This window comes from Argopecten irradians, chromosome 5 (genome assembly GCF_041381155.1).
Source record: "Argopecten irradians isolate NY chromosome 5, Ai_NY, whole genome shotgun sequence".
Classification (NCBI taxonomy): domain Eukaryota; kingdom Metazoa; phylum Mollusca; class Bivalvia; order Pectinida; family Pectinidae; genus Argopecten; species Argopecten irradians.
Genome location: NC_091138.1, coordinates 26624816 through 26644633, shown reverse-complemented (window position 1 = coordinate 26644633; position 19818 = coordinate 26624816). Strand labels below are relative to the sequence as shown.

At 35.4% G+C, this 19818-nt stretch overlaps 4 protein-coding genes across 4 annotated transcripts; all 4 read right to left on the bottom strand.

Moving 5' to 3' along the window:
- Positions 1-1517: 1517 nt before the first annotated feature.
- Positions 1518-3870, bottom strand: LOC138324541 (5-hydroxytryptamine receptor 3A-like). The gene has a single exon (XM_069269594.1). The coding sequence runs from the start codon at positions 3803-3805 to the stop codon at positions 2540-2542; it is 1266 nt and encodes a 421-aa protein (XP_069125695.1). The 5' UTR covers positions 3806-3870; the 3' UTR covers positions 1518-2539.
- A 3696-nt stretch (positions 3871-7566) lies between these two features.
- LOC138324540 (neuronal acetylcholine receptor subunit beta-3-like) lies at positions 7567-8412 on the bottom strand. The gene has a single exon (XM_069269593.1). The coding sequence runs from the start codon at positions 8258-8260 to the stop codon at positions 7727-7729; it is 534 nt and encodes a 177-aa protein (XP_069125694.1). The 5' UTR covers positions 8261-8412; the 3' UTR covers positions 7567-7726.
- Positions 8413-13714: 5302 nt separating this feature from the next.
- On the bottom strand, positions 13715-14815 carry LOC138324355 (neuronal acetylcholine receptor subunit alpha-3-like). The gene has a single exon (XM_069269430.1). The coding sequence runs from the start codon at positions 14813-14815 to the stop codon at positions 13715-13717; it is 1101 nt and encodes a 366-aa protein (XP_069125531.1).
- A 1724-nt stretch (positions 14816-16539) lies between these two features.
- On the bottom strand, positions 16540-17637 carry LOC138324354 (neuronal acetylcholine receptor subunit alpha-3-like). Its single transcript, XM_069269428.1, has one exon. The coding sequence runs from the start codon at positions 17635-17637 to the stop codon at positions 16540-16542; it is 1098 nt and encodes a 365-aa protein (XP_069125529.1).
- Between the last annotated feature and the right edge of the window lie 2181 nt (positions 17638-19818).

Genomic DNA, 19818 nt, shown 5'->3' with positions numbered 1-19818 from the left:
ATTACCTAATCGCCGATTTTCTACAGTTATATCAGATGTTTGTGAGATTGGGTAGGGACTTGCCTGAATCGAAATTAAAATGGTCGTGGCCACGTGATGTTATCTTATTTTGGTAGGATCTAATTTAACCCAAAAGTTCTTTTCAAGTCCCAACGGTTAGTCTACACTACTTTGAATGTAACTGGAATGATCACGACCTTTGTTATTTGTACTTTTGTGTCAATCCCATACTTATGATAACCGCCATGTCTTCTTGAGATATCAATCTTTAACTTCTCCAGTTCCACTGTACAAGTGTCCGGATTCTATAGGAATATATGATTAATTATTGCCCAATGTCTACTATACATACATTATTAGTTCTATACTAGTTATAGCCTATGTATAGTAGAGGATAGGCTTTATATAAATTTACTTTCAACTTTATCATATAACCTAGGCATACATGTTCCTCTGTCGCTATTTACATGTAACTGAAAATTGATAGGTTAACTTGTAAATAAAAGTGTTGTGGTGTTTTTTGGCCTTGAACAATTTTCCTATAAATTGTCTATCTATAACTTTTTCTCCATACCCACATGCAGGACAGCAGGAAGCTCGCTTGGAATTCTTGCAAATATTTGTTTAGTCTGCCATCTTATAACTGTTTCTTCTCCCGAGTTGTGTTTTTTTTTTGGTTGGTTGATTATGCATAATGTCATACTGATAGCTAACGTCATGTAAAGATGAGACGCCTGTGGTTTTGGGTGACTGCGGTATATATATCAAACACATGTACTTCTAACATCTGATCGTATTGGTAACCTTTGACATTGAGTAAACAAACTTTGTTGTGCTTATCACGAGTTTTATATGTATTACGAAAGACAAAACGAAAACTATTTATCAAACAAGTACAAAAAAAAAACACAAAAAAACCCTAAAAAATGTGCATGTTAGTTACTCTTGTCGAGCCGCCTGCTTTGACAAGAACTGGGCCCGGCACCATAAAACATTCTCAGACAAATGTTTTACTCAAGCTAATGGAAAATCATATACTTGAGAAAAAAAATCTGTCTTAGAAAGCTTTATGGTGCCGGGCGCTGATCTCATACAATGAAGTGCTGTCATTTTTCGGCCTCGATAACATACTTTGCGCAATCAAGGTATTATGAAAACATTTTGTTTCCGACTTAGCGGAGTGAGTTGAAACTTACTTGGAATGAAACAGAGATGACATTGGCAGTGACTTTTTGTTATCGCGAATCCCCCCTGAGAAATCCAAAAATCCTGTAAATATTAATGGAAGAGTGTCATATTTTTATCCTATTACGAAAGGTGGTAATTCTAATCAAAACTGATTCTCTAAAATGAAATAGTGAAATGCAAAATGTAAATGTTTATAAGTTTCTACTTTCATGTTTTATATTTTAATCAGATTGAACTTTTAGTAGATATATACAAAGACAGAAACCTCTGAAGAAAACCCACATGTTTTACAAGTGATCAAAATATATTTTACACAATTGGTGCAAGAATTGAAAGCATATATCTTGTCTGAAGTGAAAGGCGAATATATGAATAATTTCAAAAACGAGTAAAAACGATTTGCGTTCAGGAACAAAATGTGTTTGGTGGTAATGACCAATCCATATAATACCACATATGTGTGAGAATGGAATAGGCTGCCTGTAAAGACAAAATTTTGAGAGATCGTAAAAAGCCCTTTCTATCATAATTTCAACTATCCCTATGCTCATTTTTTTATAACTATTGCGATGTAGTATTTGCCCTCCATTCCCCGGTTTCTACACACCAGAATGGTATGGTTATTGTTTTATTAATCCTAGTTAACGGTCAGCAATCTAGACCGTAGTTGGTAAAATGTTACCTGACTAGATGTCGTACGATGAGGTGGGTCTTACCACACAATTACCATAGCTATGAATACTGACTAACCTTAAGCTAACAGGACTTACGAACCAAGCACTTCAGAAAATAGCTCTCATTTAACACCAATGAAAGAATTAAATGTTATAAAAAATCATCACATTGAACTTTGTGGGAACCAAACATCCTTAAGCGTCTGAAATGCTTCCTCATGTGGCCCTTCCCTTTCGCAAGGCCTATGGGAATGTCACTCTTTGTCTTCGGACTCTTCTTTTTGGTACATAGCTTCAGACGAAAAGCTCGAATTAAAAACCACTGAACTTAGATATTACTTAGACAATTTCATCACGTTGAAAAGTGCGGATAAAAAATGTATAATGTAAAATTCCCCTCATTTACAACACAAAAGTTTGAACAATACACGAATTTCTTCTTTGTGCGGACAGTTTCACTGTTACCTCTCCAAAGAAACAATTGTGTGCCCGGTTGACTTCAAACGTGCCTAATCACAGCTATAAAATCTACTCTTTACTATTATCATTGAATCAAGCAACCACTCTAAAGACATTGCTGGCTACTAGTATATAAAGGTAAGCAATCACTGCTCGCATTGCCTCGATGATCGGTCGAGTCAGCATTTTGCTAAGTCGTCATCCTGCCATGTCAAGTGTTACTGACGGAACATTATCAGAGATAAGGACACAACAGTCTCAACGGTCGACACCACAGCAAAGAATACAAGACAAAACTTGTCCATGGAGTTGGAAACTTCCTTCCAGTTGACTTGCATTTTAAGATTTCCGTCAATCATCAGGCTACCTGTCTTGTGTTCGCTATCCTCAGTGACTAAATCGACCGATTGGTCTTTCGGAGGAAGGTTTGTGACACATCTTACCTTTCTGTCTCGGAGAAAACATGCTGTGAGTCGCTGCAACGACAAAGGTACTTTGTGGTCTTCATTATAGAAGTTTATCTTAGAGATTACAATGCAGCAGAGTGCCATGAGACAGCTTGTGCACAACTTGATGAGCATTGAGGCACTGAAGACAGCAATCGGAAGGCTAAGCGGTGGGATTTTGTCGGAGTACACAGACAAATAAACGGCGAAGGTCAGCAACACTGTGATGGCGTAGGATATCTTCTCCCCGGATTCTGCCGGAATCAGAAACACGAGTATATTCATGTAGTTAAGGGCAATGATTGGTAGAATGAGAGTCAGGAAAATGAAAGAAGGTCGACGACTTAAAGTGATGTAGAATGTTACCTTTGAATGTATTCCACTCGTGTCATGGCTCAGTCCAGTTGACTCTACATTCCAGATTAGATTATGGTTAAATATCTTCATTACTAAACCATTGATAGAGGTGACATTAATATTGTCCACCCTCGTGATAGGTGCCACATCTATACCACACGTATGTATGTCGTTCGGGTAGTGCAGGATACCGGCCTGACATACGACATCGAAAATTTTGAATGCTCGTAAAAGTGCGTGACCATTAGGGTTATATACGACTTCATTGTTGTCACTTGTTTTGTAGATACGGGCTTCATTCACGCTGTTAGTGAGGAAAACCTGAGGCACCCACACTTGGGACGTCGTGAAAGTCATAGAAGCAATGTCGTTAGCCGACATAGGATTCCACTGTAAAAGCTCATCCGTCCAAGTGAAGGTGAATATTCCAGCCATAGAAAGTTCTCCGGAGACCTCATCAAACAGTTTGATGCTGTGCAACATAATTTCGACCGTCACATCAACTGGCTTGCTTTGGTCTAGGACTGGTCGTATGTTGCTGGTATAGTTTGCTATAAGGCTATGGTAAAGATCCTTGACCTGACTATGGGACGCCGCAGTCGTAAAGGATACATCAGGAGACATTGCTATCAAAATGGTGAACAGGGTTAGTACCATTTTATGTCCTTTACCGAGTAACATTTTCAAAACTTCTGATTACACAAACAGTTTACTTCCAAATCCACCAAATAGAAATAGTTAAAACCATCAGCTTGCTTTCAACATCCAAACATTGATTCGTATGACGATATGGTTGGCTCAATGAGACCATTTATACCTCGCCCAGAACAATTCGCACACCATTTACTGGGCATTAGACATCACATGTTAATGTTGAAACTTCAATAGATATGTTTAAGTGCGTAACAATAGACCACAATACGTAATACTATCTATGTCAATACTGTGGGTGTCTGGCACTTCCATAGACTCCGATACTCTTTGGCTATTAATGATGATCCAGGATATACTCTGGAAATATTCAATAAAACATTTCGGTTCCTATTATATAATTGTTTGGTGTTTGTATCATTTATTGGATTTTTTTCACCATTTAGTTGGTACACACTCTTTAATGATGTTCAATAACTATTGAAGCCCGCCCTTTTATTCTATTGGCGCATTATGTTTTTTCTCTCTTTGTTTTTTGACCTATTGATTTATTGATGAAGTAGAGCTAGTCTCTAATACATGTAAACTGATTAATTTTTAGCGTGCACAAAATATATTTTGCGAAAACATTTTGACATCGTAGCAATATCAAACAGTGGTATACTTATATTATCTCATACAGTAGTTATTGTTCCTTTGATATCTCTCGCAAAGATTCACAGTGACTGATCTTTTTTGTGTTAATCGAGATAGATAATTTCATTTTTCAATAATAAGAATGACCATTCCATTTCTGTTAAAGGTAATATCGGCGGTAATCACCCGATACTGCCCAATATTTGTGTGAATATAGGGCTTACCTCCCTTTTAACTACAACCTTTCAAATTACAACAGCATAGACCCAAGTATGAAACTCAAATTGAAATTAATGAATCATAATTTTATAATTTTGGACAACTAAATCCTCTGTCATCGAGATATAGACACAAAAAGGAGATAAATTTCCCTTTTTTTTCTTAAACCGTACCGGCAGCAATCGAAAAAATTGCCACAGTATGCACGTAATTTAATGCCTTGATACACGTTAAGATATTAAATATTTTCCTATTAACACCATTCATCTAAATCTTATTCCAAATACTTTTTTTTTCGTTATATTCTCTCAGAGGCTTTGTTTAAAAATCAACGGCAATACAGTATAGCTGACTTTTGATCATTGTGGCATTAATCAGATGGTAAAGGTAACAGTCGTAGAATATTTTTTACGAAACCCCGTCTGATTGTATACACAGTAAAACCTCTTCGTCACGAACAGCAATGGACCAGCTCGTTAATAGTTTGAGGAATACCGGGTATTCTAGCCAACTGAGGTTGGTCATCGACAGTAAAACATTATCCGAACATACAACCATGCATGTCGACGCCATTTGAAAGCTATAATATTTTGATAATTAATGAATTTGAATTTCAGTCGTTATGATAACATCGATTATAATTGTACATTAAAAGGCTGAAGATACAACAATCATAGACTTCTATTGAAGCTTTTATAGATATAAGAAAACTGCTGTTTCTTGACTGCCTTTGTAGGAAGGATGAAAATACTTAACTTATGCTTTATTCCTCAAACAATCGGTTATGTATCAGTAAGATAATTCTGTTCAGGAATTATTGATTTCTGATATTGTTAGAACTCTTTCAAAAGACAATGTTTCCTAGTATGATTCATTGGAAATCTATTTATATAAATCAATTGGAAGAATTAATTATGTACTAAATAATGTAAAGTCAATGTTCACCGCAAATCAGATAATTGCGACCACGGAATCCTTGTACTCCATTCTATCATTTTTGTTGAAAAAAAATGATTCGAAAGCGACAACGAAGCCGTAAAAGATAAAAAAAAACCAATATATTTTATATAATCTTTTTTTATTTACTTTTCACGAACACATACTCATCTTGCAGCACTAGAAACAGAGGGAAATCGTGATAAAGGAAACAACAAGCAATCAAGCCACGAACTACTAAATCACTGTGCGAACACATTATATGGATGCTCGTATGATGTTATCATGAAATGGAAAATTGGAGATTGAGGAATTGAAAGGATTGCTTTTCATTTTACAAATTTGTAGCAAACTTTATTTACTTTGGGTTTATAGCATATTACTTTGTGTGGGTCAAAGTGATATAAATATTCACACTTGTCAAGCAGGTTAGTTCTGATATGTCCCGTTGGGTTCGCTGAAGTGAGCGACTGATACTTAAGTGTCCGTGGCAGTCGTTACTATTACTAGGCCAAATACACAGTTAAGCATTTTCCTCATTGAAATGTTTCGCCTATTAAATTGTATTTACCACATGCTGTGTCGAAATTATCGGGGGAAATTATGCAGCACATTTTGATGGTCACCCAATGCATTAAATCAAGTAAATAACCTGTGGTGATATCACTATGACATTGATGAGATGCTATGATCGACCGTATCTGTACCATTTATGCACTGTCAATTGTTTCATCTTGATTACGTCTGTGATGTTCAAACAATGCAGTATTGACATTAGAATAGAATCATTTGCTCCTTCGATCGCTCGAATGCATTCAATTATCAAATGATTTCGCAAAAATATATGTAGGCTAGAAAGTCAGAAAATTTAAAGTTATATTTCATGCTAATTTCACTATAACGATATGTCGCTTAAACACATAATATGATATTTGAATATGAACATGTAACTTGATGATTTAGCTTCCCAAACGCATAAGTCGGCCTACAAGAGAGCCGAAATCTAGGTAAAATATATTCCTTGTTTTGAATAATGCACATACAATCACGCCCTGTTTATCCGGGTTTTGTCAGAATTCCGAATCTATCATGTTACTGACGTCCACACGACTTGCACCTGGTGATTCAGGTAATTAGCGTAACATGTGTTTGTTTACGTTTTTCTTCTGGCTAATGTGAGCAAATCGTGCTTGGATATGTCTACAGAGCGAGTATTTGAAACATCTAATTCACACATTGCCGTAATTCAATATTGTGAGTATCAAATATTGTAATGTGCGAGCATTATTTTCTTTGAGATCCAGTCTGCTGAGGTCGACCATGTTTTGTTTACGAAAAATTGTTGACATTTTCTCTTGGATTCACAACTCTCGTGTTACTTCGAGATTATCGCGACGATGTTCGAAAGAGCTCGGAATGATTCGGCATCTATAGAGCCTATTTCCCACGTGTACACATTCATTTTTTTTTATTTTTATAAATAAAAATACAGTGCTGTAACTTTTTAAAAAGTTGTAAAATTAGAAAATTTAAACCTCGAACAGACGGAGAAAAATGTGTATAACATTTAAAACAGTTTTCACTATGACAAAAAGAGCGAAAGTGATAGACCATACAACTTTAAAATGAAAATTATTGCGTTGCGTACAAACTCATTTTTCACTGCATTAATGTAATTAATTTGCATGAATATATGATTAAAAGAAATGAAAGGAATTTATTAGACTTTCATAAATACATAAAAAATGTGACATTGAATTTCAATTTAGAAATGGATAAAACACTCAACCGTTATTACCATGGAAAGATATTTCTGACAGCATTGAAACGAAAACAATGAAATAATTATTTCTAAATATGCATACCATAGTCTTTAAAGGATATTATCATTACATTAAAATACTGTAGCTGGAATAGGGTATTTTGCATATCAATACTCTGAAACACTACATATCTATTGTCCATATCCAAGACACATAGGCAAATGTAGTGAGTTATGGTTAAAATGAAACAATTATAAAATAAGCAAATAACTGATTTTTTTCTCTAAGCAACCCGATTACATTGATACATATAGCAATACCTGATCCTCATATTTCCTTCTAACGATTCGAAATAAAACTAATTAGTGTATAAACATAAGTGAATATTCGCTTCTTTTCAGCGCATTAATATGAGCATTAATGATAGAACTGTCTCTACGGTAGCAGACACGGTAAACAATCCTAGACACAGTCTATCTAATAGTCTTGCCACATCCTTCCAGCCGACCTCCATTGGAGACAAGTTCTCTTGAAGGTTTACTTCCTGGCTGAGACTACTCGTCTCTCGATCGATTACATCAGTAACACAGTTAATCTCATAGTCTTTCTCTTTCTTGGACGGCTTTTTGGTCAAGCCTCCAACCTTTCGGTTTCGCCGAAAACATGCAACAAATTGTTGTAGCCTCAGAGGAACTCTGCGGTCATAACCATAGTGACTAATCTTTGAGATTATTATGCAGCAAAAAGCGATGAGACAGCTTGAGCTTAATTTGATGAGCAAGGAGACGCTGAAGATGGGGATGGGGAGACTGAGCGGTGGGATTTTGTCGGAGTATACAGACAAATACACGGCGAAGGTCAGCAACACTGTGATGGCGTAGGATATCTTTTCCCCGGATTCTGCCGGAATCAGAAACACGAGTATATTCATGTAGTTAAGGGCAATGATTGGAAGAATGAGAGTCAGGAAAATGAAGGTAGGCCTCCGACTTAAAGTGATGTAGAATATGACTTTTGATTTCACCCCGATCTTATCATCTTCCACCGTTGTTAAATCAACATTCCAAACAAGATTTGGGAAAAATTCTGTCATAACGAAACCATTTGGAGAAGTGAGGTTAATTTCATGCAAATGAGAAGTCGATTCTAATTCTGTGGTACAGGTATGAACATCGTTGGGGAAATATAAAATACTAGCCTGGCAAATAACGTCAAATATCTTAAAAGTTCTTAGAAATGAATTTCCATCGCTGTACTGTAGTACGTCTGCGGCGTCGTTTTGTTTGTTGTAAACGTTTGCTTCGTCCACGCTATTGCTGATGAAAATTTTGGGTACCCACACATCATGGGTTGATAACGTTATCGATAATACATCGTTATGCAACACAGGTCTCCATCGTAAAATCTCATTTTTCCATGCAAATTTGAATATTCCAGACATAGAAAGCTTACCAGATACTTCGTCAAACAGCTTAATGCTACGTAATATTATGTCAATTGCAACTTTAACAGGTTTTGCTTGATTCAGCACCGGTCTTATATTGTGGCTGGAGTTGACGATAAGTTTATCATGAAGCTCCTTCACGTGAAAATGTGTCGTTGCAGACGTAACAGTCACACATAATATCAGAACGATCACAAATTTTGATGTCATCTGTAATTTCTTATTTGATTTAAATCTGAATCCCGTAATAAAAAACGTGCTCCGTCTGTCGTTCATGGAAAGGATAAAGAGCAGAAATGTCACTTTATATGCAGCACTGCGTGAAGCGGCTCAATTTATAACGAAATATTTAACGTTGGATTGGATGGTTAGCGATCGATAGAGTTTGTCCTACGGGAAGAATAAACGGACGTAGCTATTGCTCTGAATCAGATTGTGTAGAACAACCACTGATCACCGTGATATATAATTAATACACAAGAATTAATCAAATATTTCCTATATTCATCACAACACTCTCCTCCCTGACTTACTTGTCAGGACATTCCATATGTTACCACAAACGGTTCTGTCTTTCGTAGGTTCATGTTGATATAATTAATTTTTGTTTGTTCTCATAAATTCAACTTTCACATTGGCATATTCTTTTTCTTCATACTACAGAAAAAAAATCTGAGAATGGCGCGAAAACCCGACGTTATAATGACGCCACAATACAGACATCGATGCTGCGTATTAATTTATAAAAAAAACAATCCATTGGAAAATCAATGGAATCGTACGTTCAAACTATTTTATGTTATCAAGTAGACTGAGAAATTAATTATAAGCATTGATGTCACTATTTTGTAACTTCATAACCCGATGAAGTTAAAAATAGTTTTAACTTAATTCAAATAAGTTGATATAATGTTACATACTATTGAGAGAAAATGAGAAGATAAAAAAAACAAGCTAGCAATACGTATATCTACGTTATATATGTAATTTGCATGGACTTGGAATTTGTGTAGATATGTTTACAAGTGTGTAAAACCTGTCCATAACTATACGTGCTATATCAGTGAAATGAAAAAAGGAAATAACATTATATTTGAACTTTCACACCCACGCTCAAACTTGATAGCTCTGTGGCAGATTTTTTTTTCAGTATGTGTTTCCATGTTTTAATGATTTTTTTCTGTGTTTTTTTTTTATTTCTTTTTAATAAGTTCCTTTACTTTAACGTATGATTCTAAATTTTTGAGAAATCCTGTCATATCTAAATAAGAGTCACCAAATTTCTTGTTATTGGTGTACAAATCGGCAAAAAGTATGGAAGCCCATTGTTGGGAATGGACGCAATAGTTTTGCGTTTATTCGCAATATTTCTTTTTATCTTTCATATCTAAATTTGCTTCTTAAAAATAGATTTAATAAAAAATATTGTAATGCATTGGATATTTTTTTATTTATTGTAATTTGCGACTCCCCAAATATCCTAATGTCTAATGATTTATTAGAAATAAATTTCCTTTTAGCTGGAATTATTATGTACACCACATTTCTTGTTTATTTTATATTTTCATACGTTATCTGACCTACCTCTATGGATAAAAAATCCGAAATTGATTTTAAGATATTGAATTTATATATTGCTTTGAAAAAACACTAACAAATACAGTGTAATCCCTTAAAAAATCAGTAGAATCGTACTGAATGATAATTATTTTATTTTATCAAATTGTCTAAAACTTTAATTAAAGCATTGGTGTCAATATTTTTAACAGCTTATGAAAAGAAATGTGAGAATCCGTTACGCGTATTTACAGTTTGCAAATATTTCCATACCCTTATCAAATAACAAAAATAGTTACACCAATGCGTCAGTAAAATAACAATAACATATTTTGCTTTTGCTGTAAGTTGACATGAATATCAAATGCCATCATCCATTGTTACGACATACGTCACTGACTCTCTTTATCAACTGAATTGTGATGTACATATTATATAAAACTACTCCCATAAGTACTGCATGATTTCACCTCTGGTGTCATTAGTTCATAGAAGTTACGATCTTTGTCGTTAAATCACATCACTTCAAATAACATAAAATTGTTTCGCTAGCACTAATAGGATTGGAACAAACACAGAAATCTACTGCTATCATCAACTTACGGATGGTTCATCTGAAGTGATATAAAATTTCGTTTCTGTTGACAGAAGGGTGTTTTTTGTTTAGTTTGTATGGACAATATACACACGTCTGCAACTATCTGCATACGTCAATAGAAAAAAATCCAATCGTGACGCTGGTGATCAATATAATGGTTTTCCACCTGTCCATGCTGATTTGATATAACATAACTGACATTCCGTTTCAATGTTGTATATATGTATGCTAATAGGCATTATTTTTTTAATTCCAGATCTCGCGAATACCAAATATCAAATACAGAAAAAAAGAAGACATAATTCGAAGAAATTCAAAGACGCATAATATGTATGCCTTAAGAAGGTAAGCAATACAATTTCTTGCATGAATGTAAGCTTAGGATAAGATAATAAGAGATACGATATTTACTTGTGTTCCGCATAAAAAACAATTGAGATTGACTAAAAAGAAACCTAATTTAATAGATCTAAAATGCTAATGTATGAATAGGTTTATTAAAAAGACGCAATAAATGAAGAAATTATTAATTCTACGATCATTATATATATTTCGTACTAACAGGGTTGATTATTTGTACCACAAACACAGATATGAGACAAAATGAGACTTTGCACAGGGATGTAGTAATGTTTTATTGAAAAATGTTTATGCTATATATGCAGATTATCCACTGTATGTGCAGTGGGGGGTACATGTGTCAATCCACCTAGGTCACGATTTGCCAACTCCGGTTTTGGCACTTCGCATTATGGAAAAAAAATTTTTTTTTTTTAAAAAGTCGGAATTTCGATCTCAAACTCCGGTTCCGGCCATCATTGTAGAGTGAAAGACAATAAAAAAAAAGCCTTCCCGACCGACCGACCCAATTTTTTTGCCAACGTAACCCTAAAAAGACATATTTTTGGGGGGCCTTATTATGGTTTAATTTGGAGTTTTCTATTGATGACGAAAACAACTTGATTCGCATCCCAGGAGACTAATGGGTTATTGCACTACGTTACGCTACGCCGTTAGATAAGTGTAGTGCAGCGTAGTGGAATCATGCGTGACTCTCCAACGATGCTTTGTGCGATTCACTAAGTTAAATTATCGCTTCAGGAGCTTTTAGACAATCACTGTGTTCAATATTTGAGTGATATAAGGTTTTGTTAAATCTTTTCGTCCATTTATTCTATCAGAGGGTGTTAGATTATTCAGCAGGAGACAGAGGTGTTTGATAATTCCTCGATAAATGTCTTCTATATTGTATAAACGCTATACACAGGTACATATTTTGTGGTTCGATAATACCTGAAGGCCTAATTACTTTCGTTTATGAGTATCTAACCAGTGACGTCGACTTGTTTTGTAGTTTAAGAATCATTAGTTTCATTTGTGTATTCTTATCGATTTATTCGGGTAGGGTGCTTCATCATAATTTTCATTAATACAAACGAGATCCTGCTACTGTCCTCCATTCAGGGTGAATTAGATCCAGTCTAAAGTTCATGTTAAAATCCTCTTAATGTACTGTACAACAAAACAGAGTAATACACAGTAGAATTCGAATGATATAGATTACAAAATCACCATTCAGCTGTACGCCGTGGTAATGCGATACGTCAAGAATGACACCTCTTGGGCTTCAAAGAAAACATATATAGATCAATAATAAATATTTCATTAGTAAACTTTTTTTCATCTCTGTTGCTAAAATTAAAATGACAGAATGACCAGCTGAATTAAGTTTAAGCTTATAAATGGTATATAATAAATATAAAAACCATACCAGGTTAAGACCTGATTATTTACATAACTATTATTCCAATGAACCGAAAAGTGTTTAGAAACGAGCACAAACATCATATGTAATGTTTTAAGTCCGCATTAGGGTTTAATTCAGTAAAATAACAAGGAATGAGAATATCTACGCTGACAGATATATTAATTATCTTTATTTGTATAATGATATTGTAATAACAGTAAGCTTTGTTAGACAATCTGAAATATTTGCAGGTCAGATTTTCTTTCCTTATTGTTGAAGTCAGTAATATATCTTAAGACATACAATAGAACATGTTATTGGAATTACAGCGGTTATATCCTAAAGCGGAGCTTGCCACTTATCTGTATGTTAAGTAAGTTTTTTGTGGGTGATTATCAAGGCGATTACAATTTAAGCTGGAGTTTTACTTGGCATTCCAAATAGTGTTACTTTAAATGTTTGTTTTAACGTTAACTGTTTAAAATTGACCTTGTTAAAATTAATGTGGTTTTTAAACTAGCATAGCGTAATTTAAATTAATGTTTTGTATGACTCCGAACAGATAGATTTACATTACGTTTTTTTATTTCCGTGACTTTGTATTTTGTATTGTAAATTATTTTTACGTTTGCTCGGACACTGATTGGGTATACGTTCGAGTAAGAACAACCATATTTAGATACTCGTAGCTATGGATGACTATTAGAGGAGCAAATTATCAACACATGGTAAGACGATCAACAATTAATGATAAACATCATACCTTCTTTACCACCAACTTGACTGAAAAAAGAAAAACAAAATGAAACATATATCAGGTTACATCCGAGATGATATGATGAAGCTTAAATCTCGATCGAAGCAACAAAAAGGTACGTCCGTAAAAACATAAACAAGCACGAACAAGCCAAATATATGGAAAGAGATGAATGTAATCGAAGACATTTGTCATCAATCCAATGCAATGCAGCTTCTATCGCAACGTAATGAAGTAAAGTCTTAAAAAATATATACAAATGTAGTATATAAATAACGCATTCTAAAGACGATGAGTTATCCTTACTGTATTATATATAGTTTCTATCACCATAGCGACAGTGAAGAAAACCAAGAAAGCTACATCCAGGCGCTTTGCTATTGTCTGCCATGTAACATTAGGTGTTTTATCGTTTGAGTCAAGCTTCTCGACGACGACGTCTTTCTCATCCTGCACCCGTCTTGGGTTAAGTCTGCAGAAGACTAACATCCATTTAGGGATAGGTGTGTCTTCACTGCAGCTGTAGACACACAGAGTTATGACAACACACAATACAACCAGAGAGCTGATGATGAGTTTGATCATCAGAGAAACTGTAAGAATGGACACCGGATCACTGGTGTTAGGGATACTGTCTGACATTATAGTCATATACATTGTCAAGGTTAATAGCATCGTGGTGGCGAAGGAAACTCTCTCCCCGGACTCGGCTGGCAGAATGAAGGCTAATAAGGTCACGAAGTTCATCAAGCAGACAGGTAACATAATGGTGTATAACAGGTATGTTGGCCGCCTCTCTAAGGAGTACACGATTTCTACCATCGTAGAATAGTTACCAACAATATATTTCGACTGTGAGGTTCTGGATAGTATCCAAAATAAATTGTCAGTGTTTTCATAGTATTGTGCAGTTGGAGATATGTTTAAATCAATTACCGTGTACGGTTCCATCGCTGTAAAGACCAGACTACAGTTGTGAACATCGTACGGGTAATAGGTAATATCTGGTGAGCAAGAAGATGTCACAACTTTAGTGTACATAGCAGAAGTAAATCCGGAACTAGATACAGTAACCTTGGATGTCGGTGTTACGGAATCAGTCGTTATACTGCTTGTTAATAAAACCTCTGGCGTCCATACCTGGGAAGTCGAGAAGTACGACGTTTCAATGTTCCCATGATTTGCTGGATTCCATGATAACTTTCCGTCCATCCAACCAAGATAGATGGAAGCAAGTACACTAAATTTCCCGTCTACAGCATCGAAACCTAGAAAGAAAGGCATCGAGAAAATAAAAGTCACATACACAGGACTATCCTGGTTTGTTACAGGACGAATGTGTCGGGAGTAATTCGACAGGAGGTTTGAGTGTAGAGCAAACATTTCGTCGTATGATCCTCCATTAGTGTTTTCAAAGAGCAGACACAAAAATAATATCAACTGGTGATATGACATCATATTTGCTTTGTGATGAGTTGAACACGGGCGATATATCGACTGCTTCCAAAAGGAACCGTACACTACACAAATTGCTTCTATGTTCCTTACATTGTAATATTAACAATAATGGGCTAAACACTTATGTGCCCAAAGGTCATTTATCACGCTTCGATAGAGAAGGGAAACAGTTTGGTAGCGCTTACCTCGTTTAATCATACACCAATGGATTTTGACTGTGTCGATGCACGACATAGCATCATTCCGTTAATAATCATGATCTAATATCATCACTCTGAGATATCACACCAAATACACATTTCTATAGGTGTACGGAACTGACGAATAGCAAGCTGTCAATCAAACTATCAATTACATTACAATTGTCACCTTCATTGATTCGGTACACGTGTGTATAAGACGAACACCGCCTGGCAATCCGTCAATTCGGATAAGAACAACCATATCTAAATAGCTATGAATACACTACTCTAGGACCAAATATCACATGGTAATAAGATTAACAATTAATGATAAACATCATACCTGGTTTACCAACAACTTGACTGTAATCAGAAAGACAAAAAATAAACTGAAATAAAACAAATAAATAAATAACAATTGAAAATAAAGCTGTTATTAAAGCAATAGAGCATATCAAGCTTATGTGGAAAATTGGTCATTTTCTGCATATTTTTTGTAGTTTTTCTCTAAGCAACAAATAGAGCGCAATCGTGAACAAACTTCGTATTTACTGAGAACATGTAGGCACTTAAGATACATCTTCATTAAAAAAAAAGTTTGTTCAAGGATGCACTCTATGATTCCTAGACTAAAAACCTTTGCATTAATAGGCGAAAATGACCAAATTATCACAAAAGCTTAATTTATGCATATTTTGGATGGTCACCATTGCAATAACAGCTGCAATTTGATCACTAAATAACAGGTTTGAAAATTTGACGGATTTTGGTTCCCAGAGAAAACAACTTTTCCCATTATAGGCATGCCATTAGTTATGTATTTTCTAATTATTATTGTTACCTGACTCTTTATATAAATGTAAATAAAGAAATTTCGACTATTGACCGGTCAATAGTTTGACTGTTGACCGGCACGGAACGTTTGTATGCGCTGTATTGTTGACGTCATAATTAATTGTTGACGTCATAAACATCGGCGCGCCGGACCCAAATACCAGTATTCTTTCGGCGAAAGTCTTTCTCGCCAGAAGCTGTAATAAGCTTAAGATTGCGGTTCAGATAACAAAACAGTTATTTCATGCCATTTCAGTCAACAGTCGGCCGAGGGAAACAGTTTATAGGGTTGGTCCAAACACCGATGGGATAGAATTTTGATTGTTGACTGAAAAGGCATGAAACAAATGTATATTATCATTTAGCATGGCATTACAAATGATAGAACTAAATTTCTTAAGATCAAGGAAACAGAAAATTCCGCAAAACATAACTACGAACAAGCACAATATAAGTCAAGAGTTGGTTGCACGAATCTTTAATATTTTCTTTTAAAACTGAAGCGGGGATAGGAATGTGTTCCGGGCGATTGAGCATCATCGACGACATTTGTGATCAATAGAAAGCATTGCTTCGTCTATCTCAAAGTTATAGAGTAAAGCCCGTTTAACAGAAGTATCCATATAATATATTTTAAAGACGATGAGTTATCCTTACTGTATTATATATAGTTTCTATCACCATAGCGACAGTGAAGAAAACCAAGAGAGCTATATCCAGGCGCTTTCCTATTGTCTGCCATGTAACATTAGGTGTTTTATCGTTCGAGTCAAGCTTCTCGACGACGTCTTTCTCGTCCTGCACCCGTCTTGGGTTGAGTCTGCAGGAGACTAACATCCATTTAGGGATAGGTCTGTCTTCACTGCAGCTGTAGACACACAGAGTTATGACAACACACAATACTACCAGAGAGCTGATGATGAGTTTGATCATCAGAGAAACTGTAAGAATGGACACCGGGTCACTGGTGTTAGGGATACTGTCCGACATGATGGTCATATACATTGTTAAGGTTAACAGCATCGTGGTGGCGAAGGAAACTCTTTCTCCGGACTCGGCTGGCAGAATAAAGGCTAGTAAGGTCACGAAGTTCATCAAGCAGACAGGTAACATAATGGTGTATAACAGGTAAGTTGGCCGCCTCTCTAACGAGTACACGATTTCTACCATCGTAGAAAAGTTACCAACAATATATTTCGACTGTGAGGTTCTGGATAGTATCCAAAATAAATTGTCAGTGTTTTCATAGTATTGTGCAGTTGGAGATATGTTTAAATCAATTACCGTGTACGGTTCCATCGCTGTAAAGACCAGACTACAGTTGTGAACATCGTACGGGTAATAGGTAATATCTGGTGAGCACGAAGATGTCACAACTTTAGTGTACATAGCAGAAGTAAATCCGGAACTAGATACAGTAAGCTTGGATGTCGGTGTTACGGAATCAGTCGTTATACCGCTTGTTAATAAAAGCTCTGGCGTCCATACCTGGGAAGTCGAGAAGTACGACGTTTCGATGTTCCCATGATTTGCTGGATTCCACGATAGCTTTCCGTCCATCCAACCAAGATAGATGGAAGCAAGTACACTGAATTTCCCGTCTACAGCATTGAAACCTAGAAATAATGGCATCGAGAAAATAAAAGTCACAGACACAGGACTATCCTGGTTTGTTACAGGACGAATGTGTCGGGAGTAATTCGACAGGAGGTTTGAGTGTAGAGCAAACATTTCGTCGTATGTTCCTCCATTAGAATTTTCAAAGAGCAGGCACACAAATAATATCGAAATATAACTTTTCATGATTAATACTGTCTAAACACACCGTTTAAGTAAGGATGTCCGTATTAAGAATGTTTATCTTGCACAGCCGGATGGTTCACAACGACTTTCTATTAGCGTCTTGGCTAATACTTTTAGATTTTACAACTATGACACCCGGTTTCTTCTGCGAAAATGACCCATGCACTATTTGTATTGCTTTGGTGTTTGTTAAGTTGCAATATTAACAGTAATGGGCTAATCACCCTATGTAGTAAAAGGTCCTTTATCTCGCCTCTTAGACATGGTTTACCAAACTGCTGTTTCGTAACGCTTACCTACATGTAGTTTAATCATACACCAATGGCATTGGACGGCGTTGATTCATCACGTGTATGTCGCACGTGCTTACATACAATGGACAACGTAAGCCAAGGCTTTACTATCGTTTTTGCTAAAGGTGACGATTCAGGTTAAATTGTTTATAATTTTCCATCACTTTTTTTGTCAATGACAACCTGTACTGCTAACATTGACAACTTTAAAGCAAGAATAGGGACGCAGTGAGAGCAGATGTAAGTAATTAGAGACAGGGTAGCCAGTCTATTGTTATCTGAATGATCGCCATGATTTCGCTTAAACTATATAGTGTAAATTTTATGGAATATTTGAATGAGATGCGCATTGTGTTATTGACGCTTTCATGTTGAGTATGATTATGCTGTACTATGGATGTATTAAATCATCTTATGTCTTCGACATATCGACATATTCGAAAATTCGGCGGCAGTTGTGTGTACACGACCTTGATTCAAGGTCAATGCATCTTCATCTTACCATTAACAGGGAATGGTATTCATTGAGCACCTAACATTTCCGAAATAGTCACCTAAACAATTAGTTTTGCCTTTCAAATTAAAGGGATATCGGCATTGTCGTTGTGGAAAACCGGTCAAAGACTTTTTTTCCTTTGGAAAAAAATATGTGATCAAAGATTTGTAGATTTGCAGCCACTTTAAATTGGTGGAACAGATTTACTAAATGAAGGAAATCTAAAAATAGTTCAGACCACTCAACAATATTGTATAATCAAAACGTTTTAACAATCTCGCCCTTGCCCACACCTTCCCTCTTCCTCCACCTCATATTTCCTTCTACCTACAGTCCCATTACCATTTTGTAAAATGAATTGTCTTTAATTATGATGATATCTCCCCGACTTAACGGCATCAGAGAACTACCGGAAGGGATATAATGGAAGAAGAAACAACGAACAAACAGTAATATCGAACAATAAAGAAGTGAAGATTCTGAAAAGACGATATGTTTATACTGCTGTTGTTGGGTCGGTTCGACATATGACACTATTCTCAAAAATGAGTAACAACTACACATAAGTCCATTAACATGATTCTATTTTCTTTTAATATTTAAAAAAAAAATCTCTAATATATTATGTGTGTTGTACAATTGTATAAGGAGATGAATTGTTATAGTTTGAAAAATTGTGCCCAATTCCATTGTAAAATATTTAATGCAAAAAATGTTTAAATCAAATAGTTACTTCCATCATCGTCATTTTAAGGGGAATAGATAGTCATTCAAATTAATTTCATTTTTGAGACATTTTATTGTTTTCAGAATTAAAACATTAACGATGCTCCGTCGCCGATGAATGGTATTTTGTTCTGTATCAAAAACAGGAGCAGATGGATTAGTATTTTTACTCGGTTACAAAAGTTACATACTTTGCAGCGTTACCACCATTGAAAAAATATTTTATAGGTATTTTTGTGTTAATTAGACAAAAATATACATGATAAACATCAGTTATTGGTAAATGATGGATATCGTTTATGTTCTGATAGCGATGGAGCTTCTTTAATGAGACATTTTTATAAGACTTATTACCATGACAATAATGTATTTGATAAGTCGCCTGCATAACAGAAACATACTAGTACATAAAATATACATAAAACATTGAATGAATCGACAAATAATAATTTAAAGGAAACGAAAAATAGCCATTTAAAATGTATTGTAATGCGTAATGTTTTAGAATATGAAAGGGTGAGGCGACCTGTGGGGAATGTGCAGTACATACTTCCTTGAGACGAAGGTTATCATATAGTCACACCATCAACAAAC

Bases quoted from the DNA above. Each gene is read 5' to 3' on its own strand.
- LOC138324541 (XM_069269594.1), bottom strand. From the start codon at position 3,805: ATGTTACTCGGTAAAGGACATAAAATGGTACTAACCCTGTTCACCATT.
- LOC138324540 (XM_069269593.1), bottom strand. From the start codon at position 8,260: ATGAATATACTCGTGTTTCTGATTCCGGCAGAATCCGGGGAAAAGATA.
- LOC138324355 (XM_069269430.1), bottom strand. From the start codon at position 14,815: ATGTTTGCTCTACACTCAAACCTCCTGTCGAATTACTCCCGACACATT.
- LOC138324354 (XM_069269428.1), bottom strand. From the start codon at position 17,637: ATGTTTGCTCTACACTCAAACCTCCTGTCGAATTACTCCCGACACATT.